This window comes from Centruroides vittatus, unplaced genomic scaffold (assembly GCF_030686945.1).
Source record: "Centruroides vittatus isolate TY-2023 unplaced genomic scaffold, ASM3068694v2 contig_250, whole genome shotgun sequence".
In the NCBI taxonomy this organism is placed as follows: Eukaryota; Metazoa; Arthropoda; class Arachnida; order Scorpiones; family Buthidae; genus Centruroides; species Centruroides vittatus.
The window spans coordinates 1,007,017-1,030,330 of record NW_027121584.1 but is presented as its reverse complement, the minus strand read 5'-3'; the positions used below and the strand labels follow the sequence as shown (position 1 = coordinate 1,030,330).

Sequence of the window (23,314 nt, the reverse complement as noted above, 5' to 3'; positions counted from 1 at the left end):
GACATAGTCGGCACCCTGTCGGCAAACTCACAATTTTGACGATAAAATTTGTGACGAATGACGATTCTTTCGTAAAATTGAAGCAATTTGGAATTCAAAGCGGAATAGAGTTTAACATTCGTAGACAATATAAAATAAATATTGAAAATTATAACGAGATAATTACGATTAATAGATATATCTAAATTAATAGACGTTATATGTTTTTTCTCAAAGCAAGAATTGGCATTTAGAGGGCGTAGGAAATTTATTGAATCTAATAACGGAGGTAATTACAGTATATTGAACTTTCTTATTTATTAAGTACGTCAGATAATCTATTAAAAATACATTTAAGGAAGTATACGGTTTTTACTGGCTTATCGAACAAACGAATACGAACGGGCCCTGACGAGCAATTAATTGATTGCCCCTGTAAGTCGACTTCTTACAGAAAACAGCTTCCCTATCATCAAATGTCACGGCACGCCACTGCAAAGGAAGCAAAAATGTAAACGTTTGCGGCAATTTTCGAATTTATAACGTAATCTCCGATCGAGTAAAAAGTGAAGCAACAAGCTTTAATAGTTCGATACTTAATGAACAATGTTATTTGTAGTGATTTTCATTACTTATAGCTTAGATTCGAATAATTTTCATAAAATTTTATGTAGTATTAATAAAACCTCATTTGATACAATCGAAATTGTAGTAGGTTTGATAAATAAAAAAATTGAATACTAATGTGAACAGGGAAATTTTACAGAGTGGTATTACACTTTGCAAATAAATAAATAAATAGACTATTTTCAATGAAACCCTAAAAGATGATAATGAAAACTATTAGTATGTATAGTCTGAAGAAATATAGGAGACTATACATACTAATATTTTCTGTATTTAACTATATTTAATACGAAAATTAATTTAAATATTCAGATTTCGGATTTAGATAACGATCCAAAATCCGGTGAAACAGAAGATGTTAAAAATACAAATTGTAAATATTGCATGCTTTGTTGTTATGCAGTATTGCAATAATTTAATTTCCATACTTTAGCATGTAAATAGCGAGGTTTAGGCCGAAGTTTTAAACGCGAAAACGTGTACGTCGTACGTTCAGTGCCGCTTTCCTGTAAGCCTAGAAGTTTGACAATGGCGTTTGGAAAGTCAGAGGAATCATGCTCGACATTCCAAACGCCATTTTCAAACTTCTAGGCTTACAGGAAAGCGGCGTTCAACGTCCGACGTACACGTTTTCGTGTTTAAAACTTCGGCCTCAACCTCGCTAATGATATATTTTTAACATCTAAATTTGTTTTAACTATATCATCCACTCTATTTTATCTTACGAAAGATCATTTTCGAAATTAAAATAGGCTATAATATTTTGTAATAATTTAAGTCAATGTCGTTTGGAAGCATTTATGCTTATTATGTCAGAAAATGATATATTTAAACAATAATTCATACTTTAAACTTTAATAAATCCATTACATTTAAAAATATTGTGCTAAATTGCTTAACAGAAAGTCTAACGGCCGAACTAATGTGACAGTCTATTGTTATATAGGACCTGGGAATCCGGACGGGTCGAAAAACCCTGAATTTTTCGGGAGTGGTCCGTCCGAATTTGTCGAGTCCCCTGCGCCAATGTCGGGCCTGGCCGAATTCATAATGGGCTTGCTTAAAAAAGCTCTCTTAGTGCCCACAGGAGGGAAAGAGTTAAAAAAAAAAAAAAAACAATAACTAGACTTAGCAAGAATTTTGAGATACTGAACACGGCTGTCATTGGCAATTCTGACATACAGTATGTTATCATATTCAACTCAGTTAAAATTATTTACTTGATTTTCGAGGAACCTAATATTTTTTTATTTTAAAAATGGAAAAGAAATAATTTTTAAATATCGAATGAATTATTTGTTTTATGAAAAAAATATTTTTTTCTTTATTTTTCATTTTAAAAAAAGACCGTAAGGGGGCATCTTGTCTTAGAAATGGCTTCCATTTCGTTAACGGAGTTGTTATTACTGTACGAATTACAGCAATGAAAACTAAGTTGTAACATTCTTCGACATTTCATTATAATACCTGATTAATATAATATATTTCGAGTCTTTCCAAAAGAAAGAAATGAATAAAGATTTCGAAAAGTATCGTTTACCCTGGGAACACGAAGAACATTGGAAATTAAGAAAGAAATTTCTTATTTGTCATCAAAATAGCTTTTCAGAAGATCAGTTAATTTGTTTGTCCCAGGTTTATATGAATATTAAAGTATTAGGATGTAGGTAAGTGTATTTTAAAATGTTTTGTTTAGAACAGCTTGACTTAATTGAAGTCAATATTACTACATGTGGACATTGTAAGTATTCATGATACACTACACTTCTGTTTGATAATGCTATGAATAATGATCATTTATGAGTAGTTAGTCTCATATTGATCAATGTTATTAGAATGTCAGATAGCATATTATTATCATTTTGTTATAGGAAACATGAAAGGAATTAAACACTAGACTGTATATTAATTCAGCTGTTAAAAAAGTATGATATTATGTTGGAAAGCATACTTGATTCAGTATAAGTTTCCTTAAAAACACTTCAATAACCATAAATTACGGTAACAACTCTAGTTTTTAATGTTTTCGGCCATATTTTGTGGTGAACCCCACGACGTATATATGTATGTTTTATTAAGTAAATAGATAATCCATACATTTTCCATTCATCTATCCAACTAACTCTATCATTTCCCCCTGTTCAACCCTTTCTACTGTTAATTGTTTGTTTTTGGGAAGTTTTGGGCCAGAAGGGACATTTGACTGATGTCACGGTGTAGGAGGATGATTTTTGGGATATTCTTGGTCGGGAGAGCGAGAAGAGGCACGTGGCGACAAAGGGGAAGAAGCACCAAAAAGATCTACACAATGGAGACGTATGAGAGTGGTGCTTGAATTTTGTAATACAGTGGACCCCAATATAACGCGCATGTTGGGCAGGAAACAACACCCGCATTATAAGGTGAACCGCGTTAAACCGAGTGGCGCAGTGTAACACGGTTCACCTCTTTACTTTAGCAATAATGTCAAGCTTTTCTTTCACACTGTAAGCTTTTACTCATCATGCATACAATAATTAAACACTATTCAAAATACATGCAGGAACTCAATACATATACAATTACTCAATACGCAGTAACAATAAAAATGCACTACTCACTAATGCTGCACGGACCTGTATAAACGTGTTTGAACTTATCACCCACACTATAACTGAGTGCGTGGTATAGTGAGCAGTGCTATAACGAAGGTACACTATATCAAGAAATAGAGGAAAGGTTGTGAGTGGAATTTTCGTCTCATCGAAGAGTATCCACATGGTGAGATTAAATTTTCCCTATTAACTGTGGTAGCCACCTTAAGTGTCCAACTCGCAGAACAAAGTAAAGGGATCCCATAGCAACATAATTTCTTTCTTTACCTTCTCTAATTTAAGTAGTAATAGTATTAGTCTAATGTAAGTTAGTTTTAATTAATAATTTAAGACAATGGAAACGGATTATACACGCAACTGTTTTGGGATTCACGATTGTCAGAAGATTGGTGAGCATTGTTAAGAAAGGGAGATAGATGGCTCAATATTGTAAATTAAAGTAAAAGTGAATAAATAGTCTTTGTGATCATACACCAAAAATGAAAAGTAATTTAATGTATTTTATTTATAACATGTGGTCTTCAATGACTTGCATCACCACAATTTTACCAACCTTTATCAGGAATATTACAAATTAAATTTCATTAATCCTGTAGACAGTAGAATTGCCATGAGGATAAGTATCCTGTTGACACTCTAGAAAATGTGAATGAAAACAATTCAATTTTTGGTCATCTATGTTGATGTTTGCAATTCTTAAGATATTTAATACAGTAGTCTCTCTAAGTTAAAGGTCCCAGCAAAAGAAATAATTTTTTAATAATCGTCCTACGATTTTATGCCAATGAAAATACAATTTATGTAAATGAAACCATTTTAATAATGCTTATAATATTTACAGGTATTCAAAAGAAGTAATGCAGAAATATGTTGAACTTAGTAAAATACTCGAGAATTTTGATTATCAAGAAGAACAACATCCATTACCAATAGATACTCAAGGTATATATTATTATTTCATATTTAAATTTGTAAATTACTCACTTGCATAAAATGATTTTTTAATAAGATGAAATAAGTTTTTCTTTAATTTGTTAAAAACAGACGAAATATATTTTATATTCCTTTTAGGTTTTGAATTTTTTTTAACTTAGGTTTTGAATTTTTTTTTAATTTTTTTTAAATTTTAAAAAAAAAATTAAAATAATAACATACAAATGTAAATATATCATAAAACTATAACAAACATACAAATATAAAATTGTTCTCTTTCTAAAAATACCATAGTTTTACAGCATGTAAGATACATCCCTATTTCAGTACAGGATATTTAGTAAAAAATTTTTAGTATATTTAAGCTATTCCATGATTATGACAGTCAGCCTTTTTTAAATTATTAAAAGTGTATTGTGACAAAAAAAAGGTTGAGAATCACTGTTCTAGCATTTTTGCATTTTAATATTTATTGAATATTATTTGGTAAAATATTAAATATAATTCCATCAATACTCTATAGTGGCTTTTATATATATGTATGTGTTTAAATAAATTTTTTATAATTAAAATTTTATAAATTATTACAGAAAAATAAATAAATTTTACTAGTTTCAGGAGACTAACTTTTAATTAAATAAAAGAAATGTTTTCAGTTAGAACTTGACTATTAAGAATTTACAGTTTAGAATGGTGTATCATAGATTCTACATTATACTGTTCTAAACTGTTATTTCTATGGTTTTAAGCTGAGAATGGTCAGTTTTTGACTGAAAATTTTTTTTTATTTAATAAAAAGTTGACTTCTTGAAACTAGAATTTATTTATTTATTAACAATGATGCCAAGTTTTATTACCTTTTTATAAAAATGAAGTATTTTATTTTTTAAATTTTATAAGACAGTGTAATCGTGATTTACAATGTACATCATGTTGAAAAACTCAAAAATCAAAATTTTCTAATTAGGGACGAGCTTTTTCCTTTATTTCTTATGATCAAATTTATATTTTGTTCTGGCCCTATAACACTACCATGTTTTCCAAATAATAATAAAGTTCTGCAAAACACCTTTTACTTATCAATTAAAGTGTTGATTAAGTTATTCATTGATATAAACGAACTAATACAAAATAAGAAAAGTTAAATATAAAAGTTAGTATGCAGAATGCAAGCAATAAAGTAAAATAAATTTTTTTTAATTAATAAAATTGCTATTAAGGTAGAAGAGTTTCTAATGTAGAGATAAAATGTACTAAACTGCACAGTTGTGTTAGAACAAATGCCTACTACTAATGAATGAATACACAGTATGAAACAAAGGAAACGGAATAGAACCTATGAACCATGTAATCAGGATTTCACGAGAATTTCAATGCAATCACAGTTATGAATGAAAATTTTTGTTTTCGGAATTATTAGTCAGTGTTCATAAATGGGAGAGAGTAAAGAAACAGCTTGTTATATCAAATTCTTATATATCAAGTATTTGTAAATCAGAATCATACTGTGAATAAATGCATTTTAAAATAAACAATTTAATTTATATAATTTAGTTTAGGTTTTTATCTACAGTTTCTTAAATATATAATTTTTATTTTAAGGTGAACATGAAATCGATGAAGATGATACAGAATCATCAGTACCTGAAAAGTGTAAAATTTTTAAGTCCGAGGAAGAAATTTCACAATTATTTAAAGATCTTTCTCAAATAATTATAAAAATTCAAAAGAAAGAAAAAAATCCTATTCAAGTTCTTAACATGAGTGTTATGAAGAGTCATATAAGGACAAATTGCTTATTTAATAAAAAGAAGAAAAGTTTTCGTTGCTGGTTGTTTATAGATGAACATTTAATAACTGATGCATATGGTTCTAAAAAACAAGAAGCTATAAGACAAGCATATATTAAAGCAATTGAAATTATCTGTAGGAATAGTGTAATTCCAAAACCTTTTGAAAATGTTAAGAAAAATCGTCATGGATCAGTTAGAAAAAGGAGAAGAAAGGCTAGGAAAATAGTAGCAGCAAGAAAGCAAAATGAAACTTTAGTAGTACATAATCTAAATTCAAATATTCATAATATAGTTATTTTAGATGAATTCTACATTGATCCTTCACGTACTTCATTTCAAGTCATGATGAGAACTGCATCTTTTAATAATGTGTCAATAGTGTTTAAATATTCAAATATAAATGCTATAACTATAAGGTATTTATATATTTATTTATTTAAATTCTAAAATGCCATGAAAATAAAAAAAATGATTAACAGTTTGAAACAAAAGCTGAAACTAACATTTACATGTTAAATTTCCATAGTGTTTAAGTATAAATGAAATAATGATAAAATAAATATACAAAATAGTAATATAATTTAAGTTATTGATAAATAAATAATAAACATAAAATTTTACAGAAGAGAATGTTTCCACAGATCATTCTGACTACTATGATTTTGAATATTTATAGTTTTTACTTAATTAATACCCAACTAGATTATCTTAAACTACCCAACAATAAATAATTCTCAGTGAGATAAGGTGTGTTGGGTAGTTTATAGTTTTTACTTAGACTTTTATAGTTCAACAACTAGTGTCTCTTCTCAAAACAACATTTGAACTTATGATTTGAAAGGGTCTAGCTACTTTTCTGTAAATTTTACTTACTTGTTGTCCACTTCCTCAATTCTTAATTCTTTTACAATTTAGAACAGCAAAATATGAAATGTGAAAGCTTAAATTTTAATAATTTACAAAATGATAAAATTTTAACACTACACAATTATTTTAATTAATAATTGGGTAACATTGAATAATTATTAATTGAATTAAATTGATTGATTGAATTGAATGAATACTTAAAATATAAATGATTGTAAATAATATTTAATCCAATTTTTTATCAGTTATTCCAAAATTGTATTTTTTATAAAATTGAAGTTTGAATGAAGATGATAAAATTTAGGAAATGAGGTTTGAGTACATGGATAGTAAATTCCGAAGAACAAGGAACAATGTTTTAATAAAGTTTCATTCATTTTGCAGAATTTTATAACACCAAATTGTTAGAATATGATTCAAATGATTTATTATTATATACAGTGGAACCTCGCTTAACGAGCACCTCGTACAACGAGTATTTCGCATAACAAGCAAAACAAATTGAAAAAATGTGCCTCGCTTAACGAGTGATATTTCGCATAACGAGTGACAAGGAGAGGGGAAGTCCTGAATTGTGCGCATGCGGCATGCTCCATCAGTCTGTGTTTAGTACTCCTTCCACTAGCATCTTAGTGTCGCTTGTAATCACATATTTTTCCAAACTTGTGCTCACACATTACTTATAAACATCAACAACCATAGCCTGTTATATAATAAACATGCCAAACGATATGCCCAATTCTTGGTTCATTAAATTTAATGACCGATTCCAAATTAAATTTTAGAAATGTCTGAATTAAAAATTAACTATTTATAATTATTAAATTTAATACAAGATGGAAACATAACTGCTTACCTCTAGTCAAATTAATTAATTTCTAATATTTAATTATAGCCTTTACGTAACCCAAGAATTTGGCATATCGTTTAGAGTGTTTATCAAACATATTAGCTATGATTTTTTTTGTTTCTGCAAATCTAATTCTCATTTCAGGATGGTTCATTCTGTGCTAGAAGAAATGATGATGATGATTCACGCTCCTTAACAGTGTATATTGTACAATTTTTTTTTTTTGAATAAATGTTATATATAAAACATTTGAGCATTTTTCGGCGTGGAACACATTATTGTATTTTACATTAATTTCTATGGGAAAAATTGTTTTGCTTAACAAGTGTTTCGCATTACGAGTAAGATTCTGGAACGAATTATGCTCGTTAAGTGAGGTTCCACTGTAATATCATATTCATATTTATTTAAATTTCTAAAATATGCAAACAAATCTTTCATTTTATTCTATTTTCCTTTCAGATTATTAAAAAACAAATATGTATATAATTAGTTTTTATATTTTACAGTTGTGATTTAATATTCAATAAATCACTCCTAGCCCAAGGAACGGGAACAACAAAACAAATGGCTAGAAATAGAGCTGCAGATATTGCGCTGGAAAATTTGAAGAGAGAAGCTTATACAGTGATGGTTTGTTAAACTTAAATTTAGTTTATGTGAAATATTAAAAAGATTCAGTATTTTATATAGAAATATTCATTTAGATTATACAAGTGCTATTCAGTTTCTGTCCAGAATTTCAGTAATGGAAATGGAACTGTATATATTGCATAGTTCCCATTTATGTTTCTCTAGGTACTCTCACTCCACACACTGACACTTCTCCCATTAATTTTGCAACAATACTATGCCTGTAGAATAGAAGTCTTTTGGCTGGTGTCAGAGCTACTGCATGATGAACTCTCTGACTTCAGAGTGTGTCATGCTGAAGGCAGAGACTTCAGTGTTCTGAGTAAATTTCTTATCTTGACAACTTTCATTCAAAAGCCCAAACAGGTGATAACTATACAGTGATAGATCCAGACTCTAGACCAGATGATCCAAAATATCCCAACCAAGCCAATTAATTGCTCCTCCACTGTGTTTAGGGCCATGCTGTAACACCCACCAAAAGACATTCTGCACTCTAGTGTCATTGTCAAAATGATGGGAGAATTATCAGCATGTGGAGAGAATACTTAGAGAAAGAAACGTAAATTGAGACTTTGTAATACAAACAGTACTATTATCATTACTGAAATTCTGGTCTGGAGTTGAATCACCCTTGAATAGTTTCAATAAAAAAAATTTGTTGTATTTAATACATTAGTTTCAACTTGATATCCCATTATCTTTGATATCAATCATCAGTTTCATTTTACTTATTATTTTTTTGATAGATTTAAATCATAACAAAATAGAACATCAGACATTTTATTAAAGTAGATATTCATTAAAATTTACAAATTATGATCATGATTAACTGATACTTAATAATATAGCAAGAGCCAAAATCCCGCTGTGCCTTTTCTCATTCTAAAGGTACTGAAGTTATATTAATTTTGTTAAGGTTATATAGTAAGTAATAGATGGAGAATCAATGGAATATTTTGACCTTGAAAATGATTTTCAAGGTCATCTATGCCAGTATTTTATTGTTGCTGAGAGCAAACACTTTGAACGTGTATTAAGATAATGTTTTTTTCTGATAGTTGTTAAATTCATTTTACTTGTTTAATTGACTCTTGAAACCTTAATTAGCATTGGGTAAACAGTAAACAGATGTTCAAGATATATTAACATTGCGTAAAACATGGAGTAATATTTACTCCATGTTTTATGCAGTTTTAAAGGGACACAAAAAAAATCACTTTTGACCTATATTCATGCTTGGACTTATATTTGAATGATTAAAGTTTTCTTTGATTTTAATAGCTGTATGTGGTAGGTGTTAAACAGAGAAAGTTGTTTTAAAATTTGGTGCATTGATTGTTCAGCAATGCTAAATGCCAACCAAGTTGTGACCTGTCATACTGCAGCCTGCAAACTATGCACAGGAATTAAATGTTTAGCACAATTAAAAATAATCAATTAGTTAATTGTGTTTAAACAGTCAATTTACACTAAGCCTTTTTTTTTTTTTTTTTTTTGTATTCAATAGAATCAGTCAATTTCAGTAAATTCTATGAAAATTTTAATTTGGTAACTTCTTCATTTTAGTAATCAACAATTGTCAAAAATTGAGGAAGATAGTTGAAAATTTAAGGAAAAAATATGTATTTTTAACTAAATTAAGTTTGAAAAGAAAGAAAAGTGGAATTGAACATGACTAATTTTCATAGTCAATCCCATAGATAAAAAGAAATAAAAATTCTTCTAAAAGTTAAAACAATAGAATTATGAAAGATTGTTGGTAAAGACACAACTGTAAAGGATTTAAGAAACATTACCAACAACTTGGACAAGACAGAGGGTGATTTATTGTTTGAGGAGACTGAAGACTATGGTGACAATGAAATAGAAAACAGGAATGATGACAATAAAGTTCTGATTAAGTTAAAAGTGATTGAAGTATTATTTCAATGACTTTCCCAACTTTTATGTCTTAATTGTTAATTTTTTGTATGCAAATAAAATTAATAATAAAAGATCAATTTTATATTTGGATCTTAATTTTTTTTTTTTTATTGTAAAAGTAAGGATTTCAAATTAGGAGTTGACTTATATTTGGGCTAATATAGTAATTCTTTAAAAAAATATAAATAAATAAAAAAAACCTTCAAATTCATAACAAGTAAAAGTGATCTTCAAAATAAGTTTCACATTTGTTAAAGATTCCATTTGATTTTTTATACATGATTTCCTGTATAACTATATTAACTAAGTATAACTTCAGTACTTTTGGAATGGAAAAAGTGTGAGAGACTTTGACTGACCACGTATAGAGATGATGTTTTTGTGTAGCTTTGAATTAAAAATAATTTCATTAACATAGTTGTTACCTATGAAATTTATACACATGATAAGAAACTTTTTTATGAGATTTTTGGTGTTTCTGCATATTATTTCTGTTATTTTACATTTGATTTTTTCAATTTTGAAAACATTTTAATGTTATGAAGTTTCAAATAAACATCAAACCAAACCTGGTATCCCAAGCCAATACACCAACATCTGCCATAAATAATTGGGCTAAATTTTGGATATATAATTAATAAGAGATGGTGCCTAACGCCTACCTCTAGTGCCAAATTTATTTCTAATCTTTTAATTATATATCCAAAATTTAGCCCGATTATTTACAGCAGATGTTGGTTTATTGGCTTAAGAAGTTTCATTTATCAGTTCAATTGTCTGTCAATGCAAGTTCATTTTTAACTCAATAATTTTTTTATTTGCTTTATACTAAGATTTTGGTAGCATTTTCAATGTATTTAATTGTAAAAGTTTAAATCTGTTTCTCTGACTATCAGAAACGTCAAATAAAGCTTTTTACACAATAAAACAAACTACTAATGTCAACCAACATTTGAAAAATCAAAAGATTATTGACATTAGTACTTTTATTGATTAGTAATAATCTAATTTCTAATTTGGCTTACAATCTGCCTTCAAAAAGAGCTGAAAATTACTTCTATACATTGGACTTAAATTACTTCTATATATCCATTAATTTAAAATACCTGAGTTGTATTATACAGTAAATTCCTGTACAATGTGCATAGTACATATGCAAAATTCAAATTTTGTTTTTCAGAGGTATGTGTTTTCCCCCCCTCAACTTTTAGGCCTAGGTTTAAACTTGCATAAATCATGTGATAATGCTATTTCCTATAGTGCGTAATGTATCCCCACGTTGTATGAGCCTCAACTGTATAATAATTAAAAAAATAATATATTTATCAAGTGTAATTTGAGAAATTATTAAAGTAATAAAGTTATTTGCTATTAGTAACATTATCTCTAACTATTCTAGAAGTATCCACACGTGTTAATCATCCGTTAATTATAATTTGTATATTGCTTTTAAACTGAAGTTACTAGATGATATTCTGTGATTCAAAATAGGATTATATTAAAATTGAACTTTTTAAATGTAAAATATATTAATTATAAAGAATTATATTATTTTTTATAATGACTATGATATAGTCAAAGATATTCATAATTAAATTCTTGATAAAACTAGAAGCACATACTTCTCTTAACAGTTTGATGAATAGATAGATATTCCTAATTTTGTATAATTCCTATGCCTTATATCACATGATTCATAGAATGTTGTTGAAGATACAGTAGAGTCCTGGTAACTCGACATTCCATAAAACTTGTGTTGTTCAAAATAAATAAATAAAAATACCTAGAGTTTACCTCTATAACTTAACACTAGGATCAAGTAAGTTGTTATTCTTCCCTGACAATACTCAATAATAGCAGCAATTCTATGCATTAACAAAGCATATAACTTCTTTTACAAGGTGCCATGCAAAACACCATGGCATGAACATCATTAACTTGAAAGTAGCCATCAAGTAGCCAATATTTTTAAAATTAAAATTTAACTACAAATGTAATAAAAATAGTTTCTATTGGTACATAGTTAATAAATTTGCACATATAATACCCTTGCGATAATTTCTTTATTCAGAATAGCATCTTTGTTATTTATAAAACTTATCATTTTCAGTAACTCATTACTTTCTCAGTCCACATTAAGTCAAGTTTGTAGGACTCTATTTTATTTTGTAAAGCAGTAGAAACTAACACAACTGGAAAATGTTTATTCAAAATGGTTATGCAAAGTACAGATACAATATTGACAAACTGTATCGCCATATGATATGACAGCACAGAGGTGATGACAAGATGTAAAGCAGTCTCATTGAAAGATTAAAAACAATTTAAAATGTTGCAATGGTGCATTGTTTCCTACACTGCCATGCTCTTACAAGGAAATCTCTATCCTTTGAACTAGATTCCATTTTACAGATTGCAATTCATATACAGTAGTGAATTCCACCAAAGGAAAAGCTTTGAAAATTTTTTATTTTTCAACAAATTGCAAAGATACTGAGTTGTTACATCATACAGAGCTTAGATTGCTTTCAAGAGGAAAAGTGTTGACAAGAATTTTTGAAAATAGAGCAGAACTTCTGATATATCTATCTGTAAGGCAAGAAATCTGTTGAATTCTTTTACAATGCTGTTTGGGTTCTGATTAACAGATATTTTCACTTAAATATATTGAATAACATTTTATAACATTTATAATGTTAATATTATTACAGGCAGGAATAAAATAATGGATTTGTAAAGAAACTTATCTTAATTACTTTTGATAACAACATTGAAGAAATTCAATTCATTCTTTTCTGTTCAACAAATTATGGAATAAATATCTGTAGATAATCTGTCTATAGAAATTTAAATACTGAATGTTATATCTAAATTATAGAGCAAATATCTATTATATTAAATATCTATAGATGCCATAGTGAATGTTGAACTAATACTTTTAGAGATTTGAGTAGGTTTACAAAATGTAAAGGAACAGTTAATTGAATTTTTCCAAAATAAACTCAAATTGTGAAGATTATCCAAAATGTAGATTTTATATATTTTCATCTTGCCAAAAGACTCACAATTGTACAGAAATCATTTATTCAAGATTCCTCATTACATGTTTCAGCATTTTTGTTCTCATAAGATAAATAGACATATGAAAATATTTTGATCAAAATTCTTGGAAAACATATGATATGCAAAAAGTCATTGAAATGCTACTTATGTATCAGACGTCCCTTTGTAAGAAACTCAAATTAGTTTCCATAATCACAGATGGATAATAATGATAAAATATTTTATCTGTATTCATTGAAGACTTTGTCAAACTATAGAACATGGATATAAAGGTCATAAAATACAGCTAATATTAAAAAATTGTTTTTATGGCTATTTTATTTTCAACTAGATGCTAGTGAAAGCATAATTTGTGAACCACAAATTCTTGAACACTAATGTTGCTATTTGTACAAGACATCTGACTATTCAAAAGTTTTAAGTAGAAAAGTTTAGGTAAAATTATTATATTTGTGCAAAAATGATAAAAATTTTATATTAGAATACATAAATTATTTGATTTTACCACATAAATCACAAAAAATAAACCCAATCTGGCTGATGATGACAAAAATGTACATTGAATGATACATTACATTTTCAGTTATTAATTTGCACTTTTTTTCATTTGTTTCATTTTTATGTGTTAATGTATATGAATATAATTCCATTGTTATTCCTGGTTCTTTCCAATATTGATTAAAACAGTGATTCTCAAAGTATGGTCTAAGGACCACTGAAGATCTGTGAGTATATGCCAATTGGTAATTTTCTAAAATGCAAATTCATGCTGTTTTTATGCACCATTTATCTCATTTTAGGTTACTGAATAAACCAAATTGTTGCATGTACAATACCCGAGGTTATTTTTTACAGGATAAGAAGCAAATAGGGACATAGGTAGTTTATTAAGTCTGCAGACATGTAACTTTGAGAATCACTGGACTAGAGTTAAGTGCAGCTGTCAAAGTGCATTTAGTTGACTGCTTCTATTATAAAATTTAAAAAAACAAAAATTGTTTACTGTTTCCCTACTGTTATATATTTATATAAAATATAATTGAATAACAATTTAACTTTAATCAAAATTAATATTAATCTATTTGGTAGTTAATAAATTATACTAAAATTAAATTAAGTTTAATGATCTGAATATTAAGCATGAGAACTTTTTAGTGCAGGTGCGTGCAGATGTGTTAAAAATAGATATAAACGCTACTCAATATTATATTGTAAACATAAATTTTAAAATAGCAAATATAAGTAAAATAGTATAATAAAATAGATTTTAAATTTATTTATATACTGTGTATAGTAAAACATTTATTAAAGTTAGAATTAGTCTTTAGGATATCCAATAAATTTATTGAAACTTATTCACTGTAATTTTAATTTTTAAGTAAATTTAGAGAAATTGCTTTGTATACCATATGATTGATCTAATTTTAATAGGTATTTATTATAGGTACCCACAAATGCATTTAAACCAACAAATTAATATTCTTTGCTGCTTGTAAATAATGATTCTGCAGATTTTTTCTTTTTATTAAAAAACATTTTTGAATCTCCTTTGAATTTTTAAAACATTAAAATTGTAAGATGAAACAAAGAAGACTCAAAAAATATGATATATTGTATGAAAACTTATAGAATCTAAAATGTCTTAATTTATTTATTATTAACCATTAAATAATGACTGTTTGTTCTGACTAAGTTCTATTTTTGTAGATTAAAAAAAATACAGAAAGTGAACAGATTGTCTCAAGAGAAAAGCTTCAAAAATGCGCTCTTGGGAATGCCATTGCTGAAAGTAATGTTGGATATAAACTTCTTCAAAAGATGGGTTGGGATAATAATAATTCACTCGATTCTGCAGTTTATGCTAGGTGAGAAATGTTTAATATTAGTTAGAAGATACCTTGTTTAATATTTTTATATTACTTTATATTTTAGCATAATTATTAAATGTTTGGATTTAAAACATGCTGATAATATAGATAAAAAACAATAACTAATCTGCCAGAAATGAATATCATTTGGATATTAAGAGAACATTGTTTTTTAAGCCCTTTTAGGACTACAGTGGAAGTTGGTATTTCTGTGATATCCTCTCTTAGAGATGTACTAAAGAAAATTTTTAATAGTGTAAACCTCAAAAGTATTATCAACATAAGATTTATTTATCAATGCAGATAATACACAGATAAACTTTTTATCTTGAATCTTTCTGTCTTATTCGCTATGGCTACAAAAAAAATTTTGTAGAGGGAGTAATTGACTTTTAATGATCAATGGTCCTGTACAAATTTTTAAAAAATTATTATATAGAAATTTAGAAGCAATTTACATATATTTTTGACTGAAAGAGCAGTGTGCAATGCAAAAATTTGTTATAAGGAGAAATTCATTGTATAGAAGTTTGTAATATGGAAGTTTGACTGTTTTTCAGCAGGAAAGTTATGCAACTCATTGTTGGATTTTTAAAATTATCATTTAAGGAAAGTTTGATAATCAGAAAATAAGATCATCAGAGGCCTATAATATATTCATTACTTCTAAAACAGGGAAGTATGTGAACTACAGTATAATGATAGAGACACAGTATCAATGGTTGGCAGTCAGTAATTGATAATTCGTGGTAGCTATATGATAACAACACAAAACAACTTCTTAAACATAAGTTGTAACCTTTGTTTGTATGTAAGCTTTGATTCATTGTTACATCTGTGGTTTATGTATTTTATAATTTATTCTATAATTTTAAAATAAAAATTTTAGAATAAATTATATGTTTGTTTTTGAATTTTATGTTTGAAATAATAAAATGCTCATGGAAAGTGTTGTGAACTTTCAGTTTAAATATTCCAAGTTCTATCAGTTAAAACCTGAGGCTGGTCCCCTTAAAGGAGGCCAAAAACATTTGTTTTAATACATAGAAGAGATGCTGAAAAAAGTGTGAAAGATGTATTTTAATGTAGACTTTATTTTTGTATTGTAATTTTTATGTGAATAAATTAAAATTCTAGAATATTACTATATATAGAATTTATAATCTATTTAGGAACAATGAATCATATAAAAGACAAGGACTTGGATTTTCTGAAACAGGAGAAGTAACAAAGGAATTTATTAGTCAGTTGGAAAAAGTTATTGCAAATTATGCATCATCTGATACTGATGCTGATTTAGTATTTTCTTCTGAATTTACTAAAGAAGAAAGAAAGGAAATACACAGGTATTTTAAAGTTGATTTATTATTTTATATATACGTATAAATATAAATATATATTTCTGCTTAAAATATTTCTGGTTTATGAACTTCTTTTTCAAGATTTATTACATTAATTTACCTGTAGTTGTTAAATTCTTAAATGAATAGATTTGTTAAAATGGATTATGTATTGTAGATTTCAAGAATTTGGATACAATCTATAAGACACATTTATAGATTAATTGAAATTAGTTGAACTAATTTAAGATAACTTGAATTTGGATTACTATGCCTCCTTAAATGCAAGTAATAATACTTGGGCTAAAAGTCAATAATTTTTATTTGGTAACTGTTTTTTGATATGCATTTTTTATTAGACCCTTGAAATAAATAAATAAAAGTTTAAAGTTACTAGTTTTTGCAGTGTTACAATATATGGAATATCATAATATTTATCTTATATAGAATATAATAATAATTACTATTATTAAGATTTTCTAAAATGTATAAAATAGATTAGATTATATTTATTCTATCAGAATCTTGGATATTATTAATACCACCAGATCATCAGCATATTGAAATGATTGAATCATATAGTTAGCCAATATAAAACCATCATCATGAAATTTCTGAAAAATATCCAGAAAATTATTTATACAGTAGAACGTCATTTATCTGAATCAATTGGGGACTGGGGTTGTTTGGATAACTGATTTTTTCGGATAACCGATTATGTACGGAGAAATATATTAACCTATCCGATGTTGAAATTTTTCTCCATTGCGTGTCGCTTCGTGTCAAATTTTCATCGATTTTAAGCCTAACGAAAATTTTTATAATAATAATCGAGGTTATTGTGTCGTTAAAAATGATTTCTTTATTTTGTAAAACAAAATCAATATATTGAAAAATGTAAAAACAAAAAAATTATACTTTAGTAGTTAATCTAGTATCAGAAACGTTCGATTCAGCACGACACAGTCCGACTGGAAAGCGTTTGGAAAACTGGCTTTTGGATAAACGATGCTCTACTGTATAAGATATATATGTTACCGTGAAAGACCAAAAGTAGAGAATGTCAATATTCTCCAGTGAATGTCGACACATACCACATACTTTGGTGAAAGACCAAATATTTGGTTATATTATTATACATTCAAACCATTGCCGGTATATGTCGACAAGCATAAAAAAGCTCTGGTGGCAGTCAAAACGACAAGTTGAGAAGACATAGCCAGAAAGAAGCAACAAAAACGCCAAATCCATTGTTCTCCCTCACCAAATCCTGTGCCACAGTTGAAGTCACATGGCATCTATTTGTTATACTCTCAAACACTCTGCTGCTTGTCAGTTTTATGCAAGGTTTGCTGTGCATGCAACGTTTGTTTAATTTTTATTTTTTTATCCGATACTCTAATTTATATTGAATGGCTACTGCAGTGAACTGTGATCTTTTTTTGAAAAGTTAATGCATTAATTGCAAGAAAATGAGAAGAAAATTGTTTTTATTCTTCTCTAGAAAAGTACTTTAAAATACTTTCTGAAGTGATTTCTGCTAAAACTAAGTGCAATACACCTTTAGATTACAGACGATTAAAATGTTTTGACATTTTAAAAATTAACGAGGAAGAGAAGTTAATTGTGCCATTAAAACCAGGTGGAACGAATATACAGTATTATGTTACCAATAATGAATTGTTCAGTATACTATTCGAAACTCATATCAGATTAGGCCGTGATGAAAGAACACATATGCTTAAAGAATTGCAAGTTAAATACAAAAATATTACATATGAAATTGCAATGTTGTATTTAAATTTATGTAAACAAATGTCAAATGAAACATAGTGCATTTAAAAAAGGTATTGTTGTAAAACCAATGGTCAGTTTGGAGTTAAACTCAAGCTGTCAAGTCAATTTGATAGACCTGCAATCACACAGGGATGGCAATTACAGGTTCATAATGGTATATCAAAATTATTTAATGAAATTTGACCTTTAAAAACTAAGACAGCTGAAGAAGTAGCATATCACCTTCTTCAAATATTTTTAACATTTGGTGCCCCAGCTATATTTCATTGAGATAATGGTAGGGAATTCAGTAATTGAGTCATATCCAAACTATGCGCTATGTGGAAAGATGTTAAGATAGTTCACGGAAAGCCTTGTCATAGTCCAACACGAAACTCAGTTGAATGGGCTAATCAGGGTATACAGAATATGTTATCTGCATGGATAAATGATAACAATACAAATAAATGGTCAGATGGTTTGCCCTTTGTTTAATTTGTGAAGAACACAACATACCATGAAGGAATATTCCAGAGTCTTTATGAAGCACTGTTTGGTGTTAAATCAAAAAGAGGCATAGCGTCATCATCTTTGTCTGGCAAGCAAATCGCAAATATTGAAGCCAAAGAACAGCTCAAAGAAATTGTTAACACTTTTAAAAAAAATTTGAGCAGTGATCATACTGAAAACCATATTTCAAAGGAAAATATTAAAGAGGAGCTGCAACCTACCATGTCTTCATATCAAGCCCTGACTGAACAACACAAGTTTATTTTTATAAAAAGAGCAGCTGCGAAAGAGAATCTTCTACTGCAAGCAATGAAAATGTTACAAACCTCAAAAAGAAAATCTCCTCCTGCTCAAATTGGTGATACCGTACGAATACAAGTCCCTGATGTCAACAGTGGTCGTACAGATGCCTGAAATGTGTTGGCAGTTGTTGTTGGAATAGAAGACTTCGACTTTTATAAACTAGCAAACAAAAATGGTACCCTCAAGCAGCTTTATACCTGTAATCAGTTTGTAATTTATAAAGAAAAGTTACTTTCCATAGATGAGATTTTTTCTCAAGAAATGTCACTGAGAGAAGCAGCTGCAACTAATTCGAGAAGTGGAGGGCAAGGCTATACTCTGTAATTGCAAAAAGAAGTGTTCCATGACTAAATGCAGTTGTAAAAGCAATGGACTTTTGTGCAATTCAAAGTGTCATAATAGTTTAAGTTGTTGCAATAAATAAGATTGTATAACATTAATCACATAATTTATGTGTAACTACTTTAATTTCAGTCTGGAATGTCTATTGTTGAATCTATATAGTTTAACTTATGCTGTCCATTAATCTTTGACTTAATTAATAATGAAGAGCCAAAGATAGCATGATTTCTTCTTTCAAAATAATGATTTTCAAAACTCTGGATGGTTTACATCCAGTGACAGACACCCTAAGTTGAATTGTCTAAAAGTGAAAATCCAATAAACTTTTTTTCCTTGATGTATTCATTAGTAAATCAATAATAATAAGTATTCCTGATCTAAACATATTAACATAAATCATAAAAAAATTATCATAAAGAAAGGTATCTTATTCCTTATTCATTGTGGAAATTAAAATGTTTTGTTCTTATTTGGCACGTTCATTTTTCACAAAACTGAAATTGTTAAGGGCATAAAAATGCAATTTCAAAAATAACAACTTAACCTAGATACAATCACCTATACCAGTGTTTCTCAAAGTGGGCGATAACGCGCCCTTGTGGGCAGTGAGTAAATCTAGGGGGTGCTGGAGGTAGGGCACTGAACGGTGACTAAAGGCAAAAGTTGGGGTCACTGACAGCCGTTCCCTTTTCTCTGTTAAACTGATAAGAGGAAACATTGCGTTTAATGGTTTCCAGATGTTGAGAACAATGTACAGTAAGGGCACAAAGTGTGAGATTCACAGAAAAGTTTTCCTAAGAATATTTCCAATCCTTTCTCACACAAGAGAAAATGGGTTAGGGGGCATTGAATATAACTTTATGGAACAAAGGGGTGGTGGATCGAAAAAGTTTGGGAATCACTGGCCTACACAATCACTTTCCACTGCCTTGTGTTGTTTGTTCAGCATCATCTGTAAATGTGATTTTCACTATGTTGTCATCACAAAAAAGGATGACTATATGTTATTTCACAGAGCACAATACTACTAACTTAACTCACAGCAGTAGTTAAAAAACAAACTAAAAAAGATTTCTCTTTGAAAATTAAAAATGTTTTTCATGTTTTAACAGGCCATACTATCTGCAATCAACTGAAACTGATGCTGCAGTCAAAGGTCAACTTGTTGGCAATGTCTGAAGTGCAATTTAATTTAGAAAACAATTCTGATGTCAAATAGTTAATTATTGGATGATTAAATATAAAAATTTTTTAATGTCGTGATCCAAAATCAAAAATTATTTTGATTTAAAACTAATATATGTATCTATTCTAATTGAAAAACATTCCAAAATAGAAAAAATTCATTAAATAAAATATTCTGCATGTGAATAATTATATGAGAAGTAAACAAAATCTCTTTTGCCATTAAAAATTCCTTTATGGAGGTAAAATTAAGACTTTACTGTTAATTGAATTATCACTTCAGCAATAACAAAACAAGTATTTTCATAGCAAAGATGTCTTCTTTGGGTAAATAGAACGTTTTTAAATACTGTTATAAAATTCCTTTCACCAAAAGAACACAATTAAAATTTGTCATAAAAAGTGATTATTTGATTAACAGTGAAGTGTTGATTTTACCACAGTAAAGGAATTTTTAACCTGGAAATAGTTTTGTTTACTTCTCACAGAAAAAATTAAATTTTATGTTAAAAATTTTTACTTTTATACAATGATAACTGTTAATTTTCTGAATAATTTAAAATCAAAATTGAAAATTAAATTTCTATTCAGAGTAAGCACATCATACTGCACTGAACAATTGTATAATATGTGATTTATTTCACATACAAAAATATAAACATTGCTTTGTGTGTTTATATGAGTATTTAATTAAACATCTAAGCTTATATAAATTATATACTAGTTTTTAATATATATTTTTATAAAATTATATTCATAAATTCAGTATCATATTGCTATTAATATTTTAGGATAGCACAGACCTACTCCCTCAAAAGTACAAGTAAAGGTGGTAAGGGACCAGATCGGCATTCTGTATTGAGTCGGCGATTTAAACCTGTCCAACTTTTATGCTATCTTATTAGATGTGGTGGACAGACCGACAAATATGAATTATTGAAACCAGGAAATGACTCCTAATAAAGATGCTTTTTTTATTAATGTTGTTTTAAATATTTCATTATGTTTATTAAATTATACATGTTTTCAATTCAAAATTTAAATTGAAATGTAATCTAGTTTTGTATCATAATATAATTTATAGATATGTCTTAATTTAGAGACTGAAGTAAAACTTGATGAATGTTCTACAGATTTTAAGCAAAGAACAAAATTTTGCTTTTGCTTAAATATGCTGTAACTGGTTATCATCTTTGTTCATTAAAAAGAACATCTTTTATCTTTTTATATTTCTTTTTGAAATTAGTTTTACTCTCTGCATCATTTAAAATTTTTCATTATAATATTTTCATATTTCAGAAATTAAAAAAAAAAAAAAGACAAAATATTTCTTTATGAAATTTAATTAATTATTGTTATCTAATTGCTATCTAAAGATTTATTTTGAATATATTCAAATTAAATTTTTCAATGTCTCATTATTCAGCAAATGCCATTTATAACACGACTACTTCATAAATAGATTTTCTTACCAGTTTTTCATGAATTATTATAATAAAGTGCAATAAATTTACTATCAAAAATTATTTTTACAAGTCTTTGTCACCAGAGGAATTATTAGATAATTTGCATGCTTTATGGATGGAGAAGAGACTCTAAAGAAAGGTTGACTTTGTTATTGTTAAATGTATAATGACAGTTGTGAGTGAATGAATAGAAGACTACACGGAAAATCTTCCTTTTTTTGCATTGTTTAGTCTTTAAATTTTGTAATTATTGCATTTAATATAAATGAAAAAAGTATCTAGCTCTATCAAAACTGACTTCCTGACTATGCCTTTTGCTATTTCAGTTGAGTCATAAATAAGTTCCATTTTCTAAAATAAAATTTGTTTGTCAATGAAATGTACTACAGAGTTTAATATAATATATAATCATCCTCATTCTGATGATTTCTTACCAGTTTCCATTGCATAACATTCTGAAGGTTTTGAATCAAGAAACTCTTGAACCTGATTATCATTTTGGAAGTGTTGCCTATTTAAAGTGTTTTGCAATGCCTGGAAAATATGGATCTGTTGATGCCAGGTCTGGTGAATTTGGCAGATGATGCAAAACAGACCAACCAAACTTCAAAATTTTTTTCTTGTGTAATCTTTGCTGTGTGTAGCCTTGCATTGCCACACAATAAGATGACCTTTTTACTGTTATGTGCAAGATGCTTTTCTTGAAGTTTTAGCTGAAGCTGCTCTAACTGTTGAAAGTATATATTTTGCAGTAAGTTTCATTGTACAGTAACAACTCAAAATAAATAATATTTTGACAATCCCACTGTACACCTAAAATTTTTCTTGCACACTGACTTGGGGTTTTATTGAGGCCAATCAATGATCCTTATCAACCCATTGTCGTTTTTCAAATGACATTTTAATGTGGCTTCCATTTTTCTTCCATAAAAATTTTTGCCAAAAAAAAGGTTCATCTTTTGCCAAGATAGAAGCTATCTTGCTTTCTTGCTAAGCCTTCTATCAGCCTTATTCCATTCACTGAGATTATGAGGAATTCAAACTCCCAGCTTTTCTCACCTTCCCTAGTTTTTGTAGGTGGTGATTGATGGTTGATTAGAATGTATTCAGCTTCTCTGCTAACTCCTTCATTGTTTGCTGTGAGCTCTAATCAGTCAAAACCTTTAAAATGCTGTCATCAAAATCTGAGGAATGGCTTTCTTTTTATTCATCTTGTAAGGACAAATTACCACAATGGAATTTTGTAAATCACTTTTGAA

At 28.1% G+C, this 23,314-nt stretch overlaps 1 protein-coding gene across 1 annotated transcript; it reads left to right on the top strand.

The window, feature by feature from the left end:
- The first annotated feature begins 1,966 nt into the window (after window positions 1-1,966).
- On the top strand, window positions 1,967-21,816 carry LOC136971398 (NF-kappa-B-repressing factor). The gene is made up of 7 exons (XM_067265847.1): window positions 1,967-2,273; window positions 4,042-4,142; window positions 5,736-6,342; window positions 8,153-8,276; window positions 14,973-15,130; window positions 16,306-16,479; window positions 21,381-21,816. Exons 1-7 carry the CDS (start codon window positions 2,116-2,118, stop codon window positions 21,547-21,549), a joined length of 1,491 nt encoding a protein of 496 aa, XP_067121948.1. The 5' UTR covers window positions 1,967-2,115; the 3' UTR covers window positions 21,550-21,816.
- The last annotated feature ends 1,498 nt before the right edge of the window (window positions 21,817-23,314 follow it).